The sequence below is a fragment of the Lemur catta genome, chromosome 2, assembly GCF_020740605.2.
Source record: "Lemur catta isolate mLemCat1 chromosome 2, mLemCat1.pri, whole genome shotgun sequence".
Classification (NCBI taxonomy): domain Eukaryota; kingdom Metazoa; phylum Chordata; class Mammalia; order Primates; family Lemuridae; genus Lemur; species Lemur catta.
This window is the reverse complement of record NC_059129.1, coordinates 107,036,610-107,055,767: the sequence shown is the minus strand read 5'-3', so window position 1 is coordinate 107,055,767 and position 19,158 is coordinate 107,036,610. Positions and strand designations below refer to the sequence as shown.

General features: G+C 37.5%; 1 protein-coding gene across 1 annotated transcript in view; it reads left to right on the top strand.

Moving 5' to 3' along the window:
- The window catches only part of FRK (fyn related Src family tyrosine kinase), an 84,945-nt gene extending 65,798 nt beyond the window's left edge, over positions 1 to 19,147 (top strand). The window contains exons 3-8 of the mRNA XM_045544213.1: positions 2,036 to 2,199; positions 3,031 to 3,199; positions 8,158 to 8,316; positions 16,187 to 16,368; positions 17,490 to 17,655; positions 18,049 to 19,147. Coding sequence (XP_045400169.1) covers positions 2,036 to 2,199; positions 3,031 to 3,199; positions 8,158 to 8,316; positions 16,187 to 16,368; positions 17,490 to 17,655; positions 18,049 to 18,260 — 1,052 coding nt within the window. The 3' untranslated portion in view covers positions 18,261 to 19,147. The remainder of the gene's footprint in view (positions 1 to 2,035; positions 2,200 to 3,030; positions 3,200 to 8,157; positions 8,317 to 16,186; positions 16,369 to 17,489; positions 17,656 to 18,048) is intronic.
- The last annotated feature ends 11 nt before the right edge of the window (positions 19,148 to 19,158 follow it).

Here is a 19,158-nt window from a genome sequence, read left to right as displayed (position 1 = left end):
TTTGACTCAAGCTGTACAAAAGCAATCCATGTAACCAAAACATTTGTACCCCTGTAATATTCTGGGGGAAAAACCCCAAAGTGAATATACCTATATAACTAGCACATAGTCAAGAAATACAATAAGACCAACACGTGAGTCACTGACTCCTCATATCAATAGTTTTGCTTGTTTTTAAGCTTTTGAAGAATGGAACCACATTTTCATGCTTGTGAGATTCACTCATGTTGTTGTGTGTAGTTGTAGTTTGTTTATTTACAAATCTGTATAGTGTTCCATTGGACAAATATATAACAATTTTTTAGTCAATTCTATTATTTATTAGTTGATAGATATTTGGATTGTTTCTAGTTTTTGACTCTTACAAATCATGCCACCAAAAGCATTTTTATACATGTGTTTTGGTGAATATATTGTGCCTTTTTGTTGATTTTATGCTTAGGAGTGGAATTACTGTATTATAAGTATGATATGGTAACCTTTAGTAGATAATGACAAATAGTGGTGATAAAAATTACATTTCATCCACTGTGTATGAGAAGTCCCTCTGCTTCCTTGCCAACACTTGATATTATATATCTTTTTTCAGTTTAGCTCTTCTAGTGTATGCCAGTTATTTTTTGAGAAAAATGCCCTAGCCATTGGCATGACCTCAGTAACCTTCATGTGGGGATTGGGATGTCTTTTTTCCTTTCATGAGAGCATCGCTCCAGCTTGACTGATTATTGAAGCATAAGGTTCTATATTTAGCAAGGAACTCAGAATAGCTGTATTTGTGCTGCTCAATACTTATCAATAACTTTACTACGTGGAAGAATGGGTAGAAAGTGCATTAGTCAATATTTCAAACGCAAGTGTAGAAAACCCGATTCAAACTAGCTTAAGCAAAAAGGTAATTAATTGACTCCTGTAGCTGAAAATGCCAGGCTTGGCTGGCTCCAGGGACCATGCTTCACTTTCCATATCAAGACTGCTTTCCACTGGGCTTCATCTCTTCTCAGGCAAGATTGCTCCCTGCCGGGGACCCAGGATTCTGCCAATAGCTTCAAACTCCCAGCAGTAAAACCAAAACCAAAACCGAAACCACAGCACTCTTCCTGTCTTCCTGGAACTTCCTAATGCAAGTCCTGGAATTGAGGGTTTTTGGCTACAATTGCTCTGATCATGCCTTCCGCAGCTCCATTTGGCCACCAGGTCCCTCTGGGCCACATGCCCTTAGAGAAGCAATAATTTCTCTGAGGAAAATTGGGGTACTGTTAACAGAAGAAGGGAAAATGGTTGGTGGCAGGCAAAAGTAACAAAATGTCCACTACAAGTTGGACTACCTAAAAAGAATGCAGTCTATTTATTACTATAAGTGCTACAGGACTTACTTTCGGGTCAAGCAATATTGCTGGAAAGTTACATATGTGGACTGCATCATTTTAGGTCCTGTGGAATTGCTTTTATTGAACTCTGCCAGATGTTCCATTATCAGCTTGCATTGAGGGCAGTATAATGAACGGCCCTGCAGAATTCCTTATATTATTGTAAGATAGTATTGAGGGTGCTGTTTACTCTATTTCAGTCTCCATGTTACAAGATTTTGTGGGAGAAATTTCTCCCTGGTCTCTGTACCCGGAAGAGGGGAACTGTTTCTAAACACCTTTTGTGATTTTATCTAATGAACATTGTGATTCTCAAAACTGATAAGGTTTCCTTCCTTGCTTTGCTAGAATGATAGAGTCAATTTTATGGCTTGTTTTAATCAAATATACTAGCCTTCACAGCATGGATTTTTTTTTTTTAGTGCTACCCTCATTTCTTTGTTTTTATCTTATGTTTCCTTCACTATTATCTCCTAATTCTCTCTCTCACTCTCTCTCTCTTGCCATATATTTTATAAAGTTCCTTAAGTCTTTTCTGAAACAAAGTTGAGAAGTACATAGAATTTTGTGAAAATTTCATTTCATGCATCGAAAATTTCACCACAAAATAAATAAATCTGTTTGGCTTTAGCAAAAAGTTTACTAACAGGGTTTATTTTGGGTTCCAGTTTTAGATCAAGGAGTTGTAAAACACTACAGAATCAGAAGACTCGATGAAGGGGGCTTTTTTCTTACCCGGAGAAGAACCTTTTCAACACTGAATGAATTTGTGAGCTACTACACCACAAGAAGTGATGGCTTGTGTGTCAAGCTGGGAAACCCATGCTTAAAGGTAAAATGCTTTGAAGCTGTGTCATTTAACTTGAAATTAATTTTTCTCTTCAGATAGTTGAGTATCTGTCAGTTCAGAAAAAAAAATGTCATTTGATTACCTAAGGCAGGCAGGGAAAGGCAAACCATGACCCTTGAGCAAATACTGTTCCATGCATGCTTTTGTAAATACGTTTTATTGAAAAAGACACTTATTCATTTACTAATTGTCTTTGGCTTCTTTCATGACATAACAGCAAAGTTTAGTATTAATATTTGCAACAAAGACTATGTGGCAGTTGGTAAACTAGACTATGAGCTCTAGGAGGGCAGGAGTCTTGTCCGTTTTGTTTGCAAATGGCACCTAGTTGATGCTTTAAAAAATTTATTTATTACGTGAATGAGTAAATGAATGAATAAATAACAAAATAAAAAATAAGTTTGGAAAAAGATTAAAAATTTAATTATGCAAAAATATGTGATACATATAATAAAGACTGTAGCCAAACAGTTTGGGATTTGCGGGTGAGGTGCAACTTCAATTGGGCAGACCCAGCTAGGCAAAAAGGCAGAGAGAAGTCATTCCAGAGGTGTGTGAGGATGGCGTTAGGTGTGGGCAGGGACAGATTCACAACGAGCTACCTGACTTAGCAAGATTTGGGAGAAGACCAGCTTGAAGAGTTAGCAGTGCAGATTCTCCCACCATTGTTTTCTGTTTTGAAGTAATTAGGATACAATTTATAATGTTTAACAATGTTTCCTTTAAAAAGTATCTAGACTATTATTTTCAACAACAAAAAAAGTTCAATCTACCTCTTTTTCTTACAAGTCTTCTCATTATTCTGTGAAACAGATACAGGTCCCAGTGCCTATTGGTTTGTCATATAAAACCGTGGACCAGTGGGAGATAGACCGCAACTCCATACAACTGCTGAAGCGATTGGGATCTGGTCAGTTTGGCGAAGTATGGGAAGGCCTGTGGAACAACACCACTCCAGTAGCAGTCAAAACGTTAAAACCAGGTACGCAAACATCAAAGGCTAAACGACATATATGATTTTTATGAGCTCACTTTGCCACTGTAAATGTCCAAAAAGTCACGGGACGGCCAATGCTGTCAGCAAGCAGATGTGGTGACCATTCTCTCTAGCCCAGGTGACCACAACCTATAGATAAGGCTTTAAAATATAAAGTCAAGAAGGTGCTCGCTGGATCAGCTAAGTCTTAAAACATCTCCAATTCAAGATTCCAACAATGTATTTCTTCTCCAGAATTAGGATTCAGTCTTTCAATGTCCTCCTCCCCTTTTTCCCTAGCCTTAGTTAAAAAATACTGGCTTAACTGAAAATACTTAAAAAAAAAAAATCAGATGGAACCTTGGTGCTGTCTAGGGAACAACTACTTTATTAAATACTAATTGTGTATGGTTAAAAGGTAAAATGGTCCATTTAAAAGACCTCATATTTGAAAATGTAGGAACTGTTTTTACTTTCATCTTCCTTTTCCCTATGGTGGCAAGTAAAAGTACACTAAAATCAATATTTATTCAGCGAGGCTTTATTCCCTCCATTTTAACGATGGAGTAAGGAAGAGATTAAGTAACATTTCAAAGATTTACCAATCATATGTGATCTTGAGTAAAATTTTTTCCGTTTTATCATTTGTAAAGTAGAAATAATAATAAGGCAAACCTAACAGGGTTATAATGAAGATTAAATTAGATCATTACTGGAAATGCTTTGTATGGTGCTTGGTTCATAGTAAGTGACCAGTTATTATTATTATTACAAAGTCAGTAAATGACAGAGCTGAGATCTGAGCCTACATCTACCACTACTGCATCACACTGCATGGAAGTGACAGTTTATGAAAGTACAGCATGACTGTGGTAGCCTCATAGCTGCTTCTAGTAACATAGGTAGGAATAATAACCGTAGGCTAGATTATAGTTCTCTGGGACCTCCGTTGTTTACCTTGCCCAGAATTCTTAAAGGTTTGGGAAGCCTCCCTTGTGGCAGAACTTGAGCACTTGGGTTTTACTGGCTAGCAGTACACTGTAACACCATGGTTCTCAAACTATGTGCCAAGGGGCATCGGGGCACCACAGTGAATTCACAGGGGTGCTGTGGGATATTTAAAAATTTTGAAGTAAACATCTTGAATACTGCACAAACTGCTACCTTGAGGTAGTTTGCAGATTCAATGTTACATCATGTTACACTCCTTTTGCTGACATCATATCTTTGTGAAGCTGAGTTTTTGATTGTTATTATAATCAAAATGTAAGATCCAAACAGAAACCAACATGGACCAGGAAATGAGGGTAGCAGTGTTCATTCTGATTCCAAGACTTAAGTTGTGCATATATCACTTTAGCAAGTAATCGTGGTTAAGAATGAAATAAAAAAGTTTTTTTCCCTTTTCAATTTACCAGTGTTACTTTTTCAGATGGCTACTAAATTTTTAGGACAAATACTTCTCAAGTTGTTTGGATCTAGCCAAGTAACTGTTAGGTATTCCTTTTGACTTAGGGACATAGTGAAAAAGTGACTGAGACACTAAGGGCGCCATGAACCGAAAATGTCAGGACCCTCCAGTCTAATAGTTAAGAGCTTCAAGTATTGTATAAGATAAATCTGCGTTCAAACTTGGCTCTGCCCTCTGGACAGCTTATTAACCTTTCTGAAACTCCTTATCTGGAAGTAAGAATTATAATAGTTCCTACTTTATAGGGTTTTATGAGCACAAACTAAGGCAAGGTACATAAAGTATACGCAGTGAGTTCTTAATAAATGTTAGCTTCCATGGGGTTGCTGACAAATGTGTTCACTGATGTGCAAATTCACTAGTGCAGGAGTGAATTTTTTTATTAATATATCTGCCAGATGAAACCAACAGAGAGGCACTTTTAAGTGTCCAGATGCCATATGAGAACTCCAGGTGAGGACATTCTATTCCAGCACCTGAGATTTTCACAATCACTGTGTGCATGCACTTTTAAATCCTAATCTTCTTGATAATTGAAACTAAACATTATTAGCCAATCAGATCATTTCTTTTCAAAAAGAGGCAGCTAGCTATCCTTCCTAACATTGCTTTCTAAGGAAGGCCTTTGGGGGGGGGGGTCAAAAGAGAACAACAACAAAAAGAAAGTCAGATTTCTTATATTTAAAAAAAAAGCCAGAATAGTTTTCTCTCCAACTCAGGAATAATTATTATTGATTTACAGTGTAATAGCTGCAAACAGCTTTGGTGATTGGTTAAATGGCTTCACTTCACTGGGGCCATTAATAATCTTAGCAGCTATTTATTGCTTAGCAGACTACCACGCAATAAAGATGAGTCCGAAATCAACTCCCACAGTGGCTTTGACAGGCAAAAATTAATATTTAATGTTGCACTACTAGCTGAGTGGAGATTGGGTTTCCTTTACTATGCAGCTGGTTAGCTGCAACCAGCACAGCCAGGAAGGGGTGCTCTGAACAGCCTTCACCTGCAGAGGCTCTTGAGGTACCATGATTGTGGTTCTTGTGGATAGTCTGATCTGGGATGATTTGAGTGTCCTGCACTCTATGAACCTGATGGCCACACAAAGCATTAACATAGAAATATATTGCATATATAAATTGTCTGAATAATGATCATAATTGTTGCTATCACTGGAAGCTTCCAGTGATTTTTTTTTTTTTTTTTTTTGGCGGTGGGGTGTCCCTACTATATGATGTTTGAATATAGGCTAAGCTAGTAACAGACAAGAACAAAGTTATTTATTATGGTTTAGGTGCCTCTTTTGTTCTCAGTTCCATTTTGCTACTATGATTACAAATTTTAATCCTATTTGATCATGTGAAATAAACCAATGGTAAAGATGTAATTGAAGGAGCTCAGAAACACATGATGGAAAGAGAATAGGCCATGTTCTTCTATGGATCCTCTTTTAAGTCCTTGTTCCTTTCCCTCCTCAGCCTATGGGGGGAAAAAAAAATTGGTTCATTTGGCTTTCCCAAGAGTTTGCATATAAAGGATAATACAAATAATGGGCAACAGTTATTGGATACATATGTGCCAGGCATTGCTATTATCCTGATAATGAGCTTATGATGTCAGTAAAGTTATTAGCCACGTTTTACAGATCAAGGAACTGAGGTTCAGAGAGGCTTAATATCCTGCTCAAGGTCACACAGGGAGCTAGAAGCAGATCTGTTGCCACCCAAACAGGTTCGTTTGCCTGCTGCCCAAGGGGAAGCCAATATGCTGAGTCAGCAGGGCTTATGGCAGAGAGTTTATTCCACATAGTGCTAAGCAGGGAGATGGGAGAAATTTCTTAAGTCCATCTCCCTGAGAATTTGGGAGATAGGGTTTTAAAAGACAGTTTGGCAGGCAAGGGATTAGGCAATTATGTTTATTAATTGGGGCAAAATTATAGGGCGGTAGAAATCATCTGTGTTGCTTCAGTCCCTGGGATCACAATTCTAGTTCAGTCGGTTTCTTGGTATGGGCCACTGGTCCCTTGGGTGGGCCAACCAATCCACTGGAATGCGGAGCCTGGAATATATCTTAAAAACTACCTTTAGGTTTCAAAATGGTGATGTTATCTACGGAGAAAGTTAAGAATCTTTATGACCACCAGCTGCATGGCTCCAGAACGGCAATTATAAAGAAGCAGAGGGACAGTGACTAATTATTATTGTTATTTTTAGCTAGGCCTGTGCCTTATTTTTAGTTAAGCCCTTACCACAGTTCTTGCCTTGCACCGTTCTTTATTAATTTGTAAGGGCTGTTTCAGATCTGGGATTTGTGCAGAATCCAGACTTTGATCAAACCTGGGTTCTGAATTTCTAGACTCTCAAAGAGTAGACTGCCTAGATGCTTTATGTGAATGATCTGCAGGTCACATGTAACCGTTCTTAACTTTACATTAATAAACAAGTCACAGTGTTACTTTAGAATGTCAAAGCTTATCCATACCTGTGTTCAAACTCCAGTTGTAAAGTATCCAAAACGGAGAGGGTGATGAATGTAGTGTTCTTCTTTGGCATCACTGGAAATGATATTTGCAGTCTCCATGGTGAATACTAAGATGTGGAATGAAGTGTTCCTTCAATTACTGTAATGCCTCTGAAACATCATATCCTAAAAGAAATAAAAGATTTTAAAATTACTGATGAATGTAAACTCCAGGTGTCCTTCCTCCTCTTAGGAGGTAACTGCTTGACACTTTGCCTGGTGAATGAGAGTTGAACCATTTAAATGCAATTTAATTGTAGATGAGTCTTCTAAATAGGCCCCCATACTGCCTCATTGATTTGGTCAAGCTGTTAGGGCTTTGACTGTGGAAACAGATAATACAGAAGAAAATGTTGAATTTTCCAAGTTAAACATATAAAACCGGTGAAAAAACCCCCCCACTAACTTTTGGGGATGGCCTGGAATGTTTTATAATTGGCCTGTGCCCTATGTTCCTACAGAATGAAGGACAAAAAATATGGCAGAATGTTACTGTTTTAGGATTTTTTTTTCCCCAGCTTTTCCCATGGTGGGCACCAAGGACAGGGCAGCTATCAGTCTTCTCTGGATCCCAGAACAAAAAGCTCTGGCTGCAGTAATTAAACATTCAGCATTCTCCAGTATTCATGTTAATAGAATGTCTTCTCTTTGTGTTAAGTTGCCTGCCTTATTTTATCAATTAGACTGTCAGTCTCTCCTCTTTCTTTCATTTTTCATATAGACCTGAATCAACCTCTCCTCACCTCCAGGTCGTAACACATAAACTGCACACCCCCGATGCACCAACACATCCAGTTATTAGGCTGCCCTGGCTGAACTGATTCTCTTCTTTGATAAGTCTGAAGATTTGTGCTACTGCTGTTCTGACGTTACTAAGAGGCAGGGGAGGCAATCTTGGTGATTCCCACCAGACTGCTGTGAGGATAGGAATGCCTCAATAACACAAAGTGATTTCCCCCTCTTCTTGTTTCAGGTTCAATGGATCCAAATGACTTCCTGAGGGAGGCACAGATAATGAAGAGCCTAAGACATCCCAAGCTTATCCAGCTGTATGCTGTTTGCACTTTAGAAGATCCAATTTATATTATTACGGAGTTGATGAGACATGGAAGCCTGCAAGAATATCTCCAAAGTAAGCTAAAGACAATAAAAGGGGGAGAAAAGAGGAATTTAGTTTAGCTAGTCCTATAAACATCAATTTAGTAAGCCTTCTGTGACCCAAAGAATATTTACTATGTGTGTATCTGTGAGAACAAATGTCTTAACATTGAATGGCTCAACTACTGTTTAATAGGATGTGTACTGTGTACTCAAAGGGAGGAAAATATTTATGTAGTAGAAGAGCAAATTGTTCACAATAGACTTATTAGAGTACTTAAATGTAATGTGGGAAGTTAAAGGATGGATGTTTTGCACGATGCTTTACTTCCTACATTAATTGAACATTATCAGTCAAGGACAAATATTTTCTATGGTGTAGAATTTGGGGACATGGAATACTTTTGGGAAAAGAGGAGAGATGTATCCTATCTTTTCGTTCTTTGCCAGTATTTGACAACATTGTACTTGTTGGTATTTAAAATACTTCCGCTGCCAGTCAACATTGGAATTTTCAGACTAAAAAGCAGAAATATATTATTGCATTATTTCTACATTTGCTTCCTGTAGTCAGAGAAGACTGAAGGGCATTGCGAAATTTTGATGTTTATTACAAATGAATAATTTAACAAATAACAACACAGTATAATAAGCATTAAAATGAGATGTTCAAAGAAGTTGAGATCAAGTACTGAGAGAATAATTCATGCTTTAAAAATAGACTTTTTTTCTATAATTTCTCAAAATGTCAGGGTAGGATTAATGGGATGTATAGAGGTAAAGGGAGGTAAGAATGATGGAACAAAGATTTCAGAAAGATAAGAGTATTCTCTGATTTTAGGGTGAGTTGTGAAGCTGGTAATATTAAATTACAAACAACATAAGAAGAGGCAAGAATATTCTGTTACAGACAAAAATATACCTAGCTCCCTTGCACGAAGATAACAAATTTAACAGCATCAGGGTGTGTTACCCACCATAGAAAGACTAACTTTGGCTACTGAGCCCTCTGCTTTCTTCCCAGGGCAAAGTGTAAATGTGATCTTGGGTCATATCTAATATAAAAGCTTTATAAAAATGGTCACTTATAATACACACATTATTAAATCTAATAGACAATTCCCCATCCTCAGACCTATCAGCAGCATTTAATTCAATGGACATTGTCTCTTTCTGGAAACACTTCCTTCATTTGGCTTCTAGGACACTTCACTCAATAGCATTTCCTCCTTCCTTTCTTGCTGTTTCTTTTCAATCTATGTGATTTCCCTCATCTCCCAGACCTCTCAATATCTTGGAATTCTCCGGGATGGTTTGTAATGTCACTAATTCTTTTGTTAAACTCATCCAATCTCATTGTTAGATTGTTTTTATCTTGACAGTTCCCCAAATTTTATCCTTCCCTTACTTCAGAATTATATATCCCACTGCCTTCTTAATTTCTCCACTTGGGAGCAGTCTCCATTGGAATACTTGTCTATGTATGTATGCTGTAGTAACAAATAGTCTCCAAATCCCAGTCAGATTAACAGAACAAGGGTGTATTTCTTGCTCACACTAAGTGTGCAAAATAGATTGGCTGGTGGCTCAGCTATTTGGATCACTCTACCAGGAGAAGAAGATGAGTCTAATATCACCCTGGTTCTTAAAGCTTCTGACCAGAAGTGACAGAGGTCACTTTTGTTCTCTTTCCATTTGGGCAAATTAAGTCAAAGGATAGGGAAATAGAATCCTCTACAGTGCTAAAAAGGAGAAAAAAATTAAATGTTAGTGAATAGCCCTAATTTCTACTACATATGTTTTATTGGAAATCTCAAAATGACATACCCCAAACTGCTGTTGTACTCTCCCCAGCAATCACTATTCTTGCAATCTTTCTTCCTTTAAAAACGTCAGCACTTAGGCCTGATACCTTGGAGACATCTCTACTTCTTCTCATATCCTGTCTCTAACCAGCCAGCAAAATCCCATTGGCTTGTGTTCCAAATATTTTCAAGATTTTACCTCTTCTCAATGCTCCTACTCTGATCCAGGCCATTATTGCCTCTCTCCTGGATTCTGCAGTAGCTCCTGACTGGTCTCCTTCTTTTGGTTCTTGTCTCTTTCAGTCTCTTGTCAGCACAACAGTTAGAGAGATCCAGTTAAAATGTAAATCAGAGCATGTCCATCCTCAGCTAATAACCTGCCATGACTCCCACTGGTTCTTATTTCTGTATGACTCACTAAGTCCTACGTGACCTGGCTCTCCATTCCCTCTTAGGTCTTATCCCCTAAAACTTCCCCTCCGTCACTCTGTGTCAGCCACACTGGCCCTCTTTGTGATTCCTCTTACCCTCCAGGCATGCTTTTGCCTCAAGCCCTTTGCACTTGCTGTTTCCTCTGCCTGAATTTTCTTTCCTTTCTTTCTTTTTTTTTCCTTAATGACATCTATCCACATGCTTACTTCTCATTTCCTGCAAATCTTTACTCAGGTGTGCCCATCTTGAATCCTTCACTGGTCACCCTCTAAATACTAAAATTTAATCTCCTTCTACTGACTCTTAGTATTCCTTTTCTCTGATTTTTGTTTTTTCTTCGTAGCTATTAATCATCTTATAAAATATGACTTATTTATTTAGCTTATTTTTAGTATCTTCTAAATACAATTTCATGAAGACAGAGATTTTTCTCTGTTTAAGTGCTAGAACAATGTCTGGCACATAGAAGATGTGAACTTAATTATGTGTTGACTGACCGAATACATAGGTTAAGTTGGGACCATCCTCAACCTAATGAGATTGGGTTGGAGTCAAGGTTGTTTTGAGACTCTTGGCATCAGCTTGAAAAGATCCAAATAGTATGTGGAAAACTTCTTGGGCATTGAGGATTTCTTGTTGATGTCATTTACTTAGGGCTAAGTCCAAACCTGTCATCTTCTGAGTTAGGCCCTCAGGGTCAAGTTTATTAAGGCCTTTGTTTGTGAGGATACTTAGCAGCCAGGAAGTGTAATGAAGATATGCTCACTAAAGAAAATCCCTTCCCAATCAAGAGATTATAAATTCAATAAAGTGATCCTAAAACGAACCTACCACTCTTCAGCACTCAATCATGATAAATATTATCAAGAAGAACGATTCTTGAGTAATGAACGTAATTGAAAATATTTTCTTGCTGCAGATGTAAGTTGTCACAGATTTGTGAACCTTCATATCAGTTTTGATATATGGTGGTTGTAGTAGAAGTGTGCTCTGAGGTTTTACTTAGGCAGTTCCTAGGCTATTGTACACTTCAGGATAGGAAATGTGTATTACTCAATTTCCTCCAGTATTGTGCCCGACAGAGAAAACCTCTATCCACTGTAATAGGATTAGATGTTGTATTTGATAGTTGAAATAACATACATATTTTTGTATGTAACCATCTTTGTAGTCCCTAAGCATGGCTGAATTTTTTTTTTTATAATACATTTCTCCAAAATGGGAGAAGCCTGTCAAAAAACTTTAGCATTGAGGGTAATTGATGACAGGTATTTCTTGCTGAAATTTAAGAAGGATAAATATCTGCATTTTTTTTAATTTAGTTGGGCTTGTTCCTCACCACCCCATTAAATGTTTATAAAGCATCTAATATATGTCAGGCATTTAGGTACTCTTTAAAGAGCAGAAAACATTTTCTATTTTTATAAATCTAGTTCTAAAATGTTCATCATTCTCATGGATAGTTCACTTAAGTGGACTGAAGTAGACAGGAATATTTCCATTGCCATAACTTTTAACTGAATATAACTGTATAACTATTTGCTGTATGAATGGAAGTCTCTCCATTATCCCCTGTCTTTTGGGTGCTCAGGAGCCATGTGGAAGGTAAATTTTAGGAAGACAGTATAAAATAGTTCTTGAGATTACAAGATTTAAGCCTCAGACGTACCTGAATTTTAATCTCCTCTCTACAACTTACCACCCGTTCCTCTAAGTAGCAGCAACACCTGAGAAGTGGGGGAGCATAATAAAAAGACTTCATATAGTTGTTCTGAGTATTGAACTAGATGATTTATTGGAAACGAACCATATGACAAAGAGGTAGAAGAGGACCATGTGTTTAATTTTTTTTCCTTAAAAGTCTCTGTATAGCACTTACTATGTGACAGGCCTTTTTTTAAGTCTTTTATAAATATTAACTTAGTTCATTTTTCTAACCACCTTATGAGATCAGTATTATTATTAGTATCCCCATTTCACAGTTGAAGAAACTGAGATATGGAGAGGTTAAGTATTAATAACTTATCCAAAGTGGAAGTCTGGCTCCATAGTTCATGCTTTTAACCATTTTTATAGCATTGATGTTATTTTCCTAATATCAACCTGTATTAGTTGTCTATTGCTGCACAACACATTACCCTAAAACTTAGTGGGTTAATGCAGCAAACATTTATCATCTCACAGTTCTGTGATTAGGAATCCAGGAGTAGTGTAGCTGGGTCTTCTAGTTCAGGGCCTCTTCTAAGGCTTCAGTCAGGATGTCAGCAGGTGCCCCAGTCACCTGAGGGCTCTAGTGGAGATGGCAGACTCACTCATATGAGTGTTTCCTCCCGGGCTGTTGGACTGAGGAAGTCAGTTCCTTGCTGGCTATTGGCTGCAGGATACCCTATATTCCCTGGTACATGGACTTTCCATAGGGCGGCTTGCAACATAGCAGCTTGCTTGATTGGAGTGAGCAAGCAAGAGAACAATAGGGTAAAATGTGTCAGTAAGATGATGTCAGAAGCTTTTATAACTTGATCTTGGAAGTGATACTCCATCACTTTTGCCATGTTCTATTTGTTCAATCTGAATCACTAGGTCTAGAGCACACTCAATGGAAGGGGCTTTTGCAAGGGCATGAATATCAGGAGGTGGGGATTGCTGGGAGGCACTTTAGGAGATGTCTACTCCTTTATGGCTAGTCACCAGCTTGTCTTAATTTCATACATTTATTTTCCTATGGAGTGAATTTGATATCAAAAGGCATGGCTATTTTGGCCATGATAGCAGCAATGCTTTGCCATTATGCTACACACTGAATTGTATTTTATTTTCATGCATACAACTTATTTTAGACTGAATAATTAATGTCAGCTACTAGAACATACAATTCAAAACTCTGTGAACAGGTCGGGCACGGTGGCTCACACCTGTAATCTTAGCACTGGGAGGCCGAGGCTGGTGGATCGCTCGAGGTCAGGAGTTTGAGACCAGCCTGAGCAAGAGCGAGACCCTGTCTCTACTAAAAATAGAAAGAAATTATCTGACCAACTAAAATATATATATAGGAAAAATTAGCTGGGCATGGTGGCACATGCCTGTAATCCCAGCTACTCGGGAGGCTGAGGCAGTAGGATCGCTTAAGCCCAGGAGTTTGAGGTTGCTGTGAGCTAGGCTGATGCCACGGCACTCACTGTAGCCTGGGCAACAAAGTGAGACCCTGTCTCAAAAAAAAAAAAAAAACTCTGTGAATTAACACACAGAAATAGACATTTTTGATATGAGTCAGACTGCTCTTTTAGAGGGCTTTTTTTTAGATGGGTGACACAGGGATGTAGACACATGTGAGCCTACCATTTTGAAATTCATCCCTTTGGCCACAAAGATGTGGGAAATTTTAAGGCCAGGCCTGTAAGTGATGTACATAATTTCTGCAAATGTTGCATTGTCCAGAACTAGTGACATGGTCCAACTTAACTGCAAAGGAAGATGGAAAATTAGTTTTCTATATGTGCCCATGGAGAAAAGAAAGGACAAAAGGATTGAAGAGCAGTTAGTTTTGCCTCACATCTTGTTGAAATATACTGCTTGCCTTAAAAACCAGATATATATGTACACACACATATACACACAGTGCTTAAGTCTTTCTCATTTAAAAATTCCTTTGACTCTATTTTATTTTTTATTGAAAAACTAGCATATATGTCGAAAGCACATAAATCATACTGTACAGTTTAATGTGTAATTATAAAGTGAACAAGTAAATGACTGTGCAGTCACTGTCCAGATCAAGAATTAGAAGATGGCCAGCACCCCAGAAGCCCTCTGAATACTTCATCAATCACAATCCCTCACTATCTTGAATTTTATGATACTTGCTTTCCCTTGACTTTTACCTTTACCTCTAGTGCATCCGTCTTGTCTTCCCTTCTTGGCTAGGGCTTTGGAATTTGCTGTCTCCTCTTGCTGTCTTCATGTCTTCAACTCCCATTCAGCCCTCCACTCCTTATACTCTATATCCTGCTCTTCCTGTCACTGAGATCACCAGTGACTCCGTAATTATTAGATTTAACAAGTATCTTTTAGTCCTTGTCTTACCAGACTTATTTGTGGTATTTGACTATGATGGCGACTTTCTCTTTCTCAAAACATTTGACCTGTTAAAATGTTCTCTACCTTTTTCTCCCCCTTTCATTTTTCTGGCTGATTCTTCTTAGTTTTCTTGCAGGTTTATCTTCTTCTGCCATACCCTCTATATTGGTGTTTCTAATGATTCTGTCACATCTTAGCAATCTCATCACTTTTAATGTTTTAACTCCTACTCATAAACTATGACTGTTAAGTCTCTATCTCTAGCTGCATATTCTCCCCTGAGCTCCAAGACCCACATGCTTGTCTTCTCTCAGGCACTTCCACATGAATAATCCATATGTATCTCTAGCTTAACAAGTCCTATATGGTTTCATTTTGATTAGGGAGGAGCAATGATAATAATAACTAGGATGAATGGGTTCTTCCTACATACCAGGTTTTGAGTGCTTTATGTGTCTTAACTCATTTTAATGCTCATTTTAACAACTAATAAAACAAGTAGTTACTGTTCTCACTCTACAGATGAGGAGACTGAGGCATGAGAAGGTTAAGCTTCTTGCCCAAGGACACAAACAAATATGAAATATAGCTCAATCTAGAGTCTGGCACTCTTGCTTCAACTACAAGTCTTCCTGGCCCCTGCACTACAGCTGTTTCTCAGATCAGGACCTGTGTCTAAGACTCTTGACCATGAATCCAGTGGACTTTACATAATAGTACTTGGCCTATTCAGGCAGGAATAATAATAGTTTGGATTTATGTGAGATTCTTTTAATTCTCCAGAAATCTGAAGACATCTAGCAACAGTATGGCAGCTAAACGCTACCCAAGAATGACTTCAAAAAGCCACCACAAAATAGCACTCACCCCCTCTACTAATGATTAAATTGAACCTACCACATAAATGTCCTGTATTTAGTTATAGAGAATGAGCCATAGGAGAAATTCTGCCTGTTAAAGGTGTGTCCATGCCCAGAGAGATGAGCAACCTACTTTAAGAATAATAAATTAAGAAAGGGAAATTTAAAAAGTATCAAGCTTAATGGTATAAATGTTATATACATTTTATAAGTACTGACAGTTCCAATGTTTTTTTTAGTGAGCTAGTTTTTAAGAATAAGATGGAAGAATGAGAACTTTTCATTGGCTCAGCCATGCGCATTGGTACTGTTTTATAGGCTCAATGACTAAAACAAACTATGTAATGTTTGAAAGAAATTCAGGAGGAACTAAGTAATAATTTCCATGAACAGATGACTCAGTGACATGTGATATTGAAAAGTGGCACTAACCGGACTCTTTCAGATAATTGTAGCCATGTTTGGATTATGTGATGCCTTTGTTCCTTTCTCTGTGCAATGCTCATTCAGGGAAAAGAGAGCTGTAGCCTTGGAATGTGCTTGGACTCTGAAAATTGTTGCCTTATTAACTCTTTATGGCAAATGAAATTGTATTGATTACATTTTTTTGCTAAACAGATCAATGCCATTGGACTCAATTTCACTGATAGCTCATTCATCAACATTCTCAGAATTCACTTTAATAGTTTATATGTTCCCCAAAGTAAATATCTTATTTTCTCTTATTGCTTAGATGATGCTGGGTCAAAAATCCATCTAACACAGCAGGTAGACATGGCTGCACAGGTTGCCTCTGGAATGGCCTATCTGGAGTCCCAGAACTACATCCACAGAGATCTGGCTGCCAGAAATGTCCTCGTTGGTGAACATAATATCTACAAAGTAGCAGATTTTGGACTTGCAAGAGTTTTTAAGGTGGATTTGGTTTTGTTTTAATTCATTTTTGTAATAGCTCAAAAACTTAACAGACTAGTAGACCAATAGATTTACTGTTATTCTTTAAAACAATGTTTCCCAAGGTTCTGTGGTCCACAGACCACCTCAGTGACCCAAGACCTTACAGACAAAATACCTGTCCATTCCTGTTTCTTCTCTAAGGGGAAATAAACAGAGAAGGCAATGGCCAACCAGATTGAAAAGTATGTAATTAAATTTGCAGTTGAATTAATGATTTGTTTCTCAGTATCAGTAGCCTCTCTTTGTTTGCCTCTGTTTCCTTTACAGAAAACAGTATGCTTTGTACAGTGTCATCCTACCAGCCACTGCCCGCTTTATGCCAGACTAATCTGCATGCTGCCACACTTCTTCAGCAATCATTGGCTTTTTCATTTTTCCTCCCATTTTGTTACCTCAGTCCAAAAGACATTGACATAGGAGATATAATATTAGGCATTTTTCTCTGAATTTAATTTTAAATTTCCACATTGTACCTTAAAAATATGGATGTGGGACATGAAGCACAACAAATAATGATTCTCTTGATCCTGATGAATTCATCATTTTCTCTTTTGGTAAATTAATTAGAACCCCAGTGAGTTGATATATTAATGTAAATCATGTGGATCCTACTTTTTAGGTATTAGCAAGTGGTTACATGGTAATTATCAAAGTCAGTGGCTCTTCAATACCAGTAGTAAATCAAAAAACAGACAGGTTTTGCTTCCAGTTTTTAATTTGCTCAAGACCAGGCATGAAGCCTGAATCCTTATGTCTGTAGTAGAATGTAGTAGAATGTTCCTTGTATGTAGTAGAATGCTCCTTATAGTATACTGCTATAGTATACCTTATAGTATAATGCTCCTATTCTTAGCACATATTAAGCTTTCAAATAATATTTTGTTAATGACTTCCATAGATTTTTCAGTCTTGTATGCCAGATTCAGAATTTGGTACTGTAATTATCAATTGAACTAAGCTCATTTTGTATCTTTTCCCTCTAAATTTTAATGTGAAGCAGGTTATAAATGAATGAGGGCAGTAGCAAAAAAAAAAAAAAAATCCCTTTAACTTGGCTTGATTCCTTAATGCATTAACAGGTAGATAATGAAGACATCTATGAATCTAAACACGAAATAAAGCTGCCGGTGAAGTGGACTGCACCTGAAGCCATTCGTGCTAATAAATTCAGCATTAAGTCTGATGTGTGGTCATTTGGAATTCTTCTTTATGAAATCATTACTTATGGCAAAATGCCTTATAGTGGTGAGTAATTAATTCTGAAGTGGGCCTTTTTGCTGCAGGTCACTTACTTAGGTGTGACTTTAACTGCTTTGCTCAGACTTAGAGGGCAGAGTTATGAGGCTGACCACACCATGTACCCGTGGGAGCTTGATAGATAAAATTTGATGATGATAATTTGCATTAATGAGGTGGTTTATTGCTTCTCTCTTCTTTGCTATTGAATTGCAGTCTTATAGACATTACTTGCTGCAGGATTTAGTTTTATCTCTGCAGCCTGGGAAGGGGATGGTAGACCTCATAGCTTTGCCAAGGAAATTGATTTGCTTTGTAACCTAGAGTACAAGTGTCTTTGAGTTTAAGACTCTGATCTTCATCTCTTTTTTTTTGTTGTTGGATTTATTCTGTATTTTTTAGGTATGACAGGTGCTCAGGTAATCCAGATGTTGAGTCAAAACTATAGACTCCCGCAACCATCTAACTGTCCACAGCAATTCTACAACATCATGTTGGAGTGCTGGAATGCAGAGCCTAAGGAACGACCAACATTTGAGACACTGCATTGGAAACTTGAGGACTACTTTGAAACAGACTCTTCATATTCAGAGGCAAATAACTTCATAAGATGAACACTGAGGAAGAATATTAAATAATGAAGTAGCAAAAAAAATTGAATAATCAGTCCAGAAATACAATCTTATCGACCAACTGCAAAATCAGTTTATCTTGACATGAAAGTGATAGAATAAATTTGGCCAGGCGTTATAAAAAAGATTGTATGTGCATTTTGTTGACTGGGCAACACTGTAGGACGGTTTAAGATGATATGTTATTTTCTCACTGCCTGGTAAAATTAAGCACACTAAACAAACTTATTTTTCTTTTTAAGAGATGCTTACATTTCTATTTATTGTTTGAAATGCCGATCAAGAGAATCAACAGATGATAGTCAGTTTTTACTCAGTGACTGTAGCATTTTCCTGTTTACTGATTACAGTGGTTATTCATTATTCCTCGGATTGCTGAATCCCATCAGGCTGTTATTATGAAGGAATTTGATTGCTTTGCTGCACAGCAGGACCTGTGCTTTGAGATTTCTTTTCTCTTTTAAACTATCCTGTAACTACAATGATGGTAAAGCCATGTTAAATGACTTGATTGTACTTGGAGTAATTGCACATATTTTTCCTATGCATAAAAAAATGAAACAGCTGTTGAAAAAATGAATTAAAATCTTTCTCATTTTGTAGAAAGAAATGATGGAATTTTTTCTATACCTCGGTATGTGTCATCTGAGAATCATCTACATTAGTGTTAATCCCTTAGTGTTGAGAATCAGGTTGCAAAGCTGATGAGTTATTACCTATGGAAATATGTGAAAAACATCTAATAGCCCACAAAGTCTGAGAAACAGGTATCAAAATAGTTGAGAAAAATGAGAGGAGGGCATTAGAATTGATATGGCCTAGGACTTCTGAATAATTAAAAAAAAAAAAAAGAAGTAACTTTTGGCATATAGACCAGAGT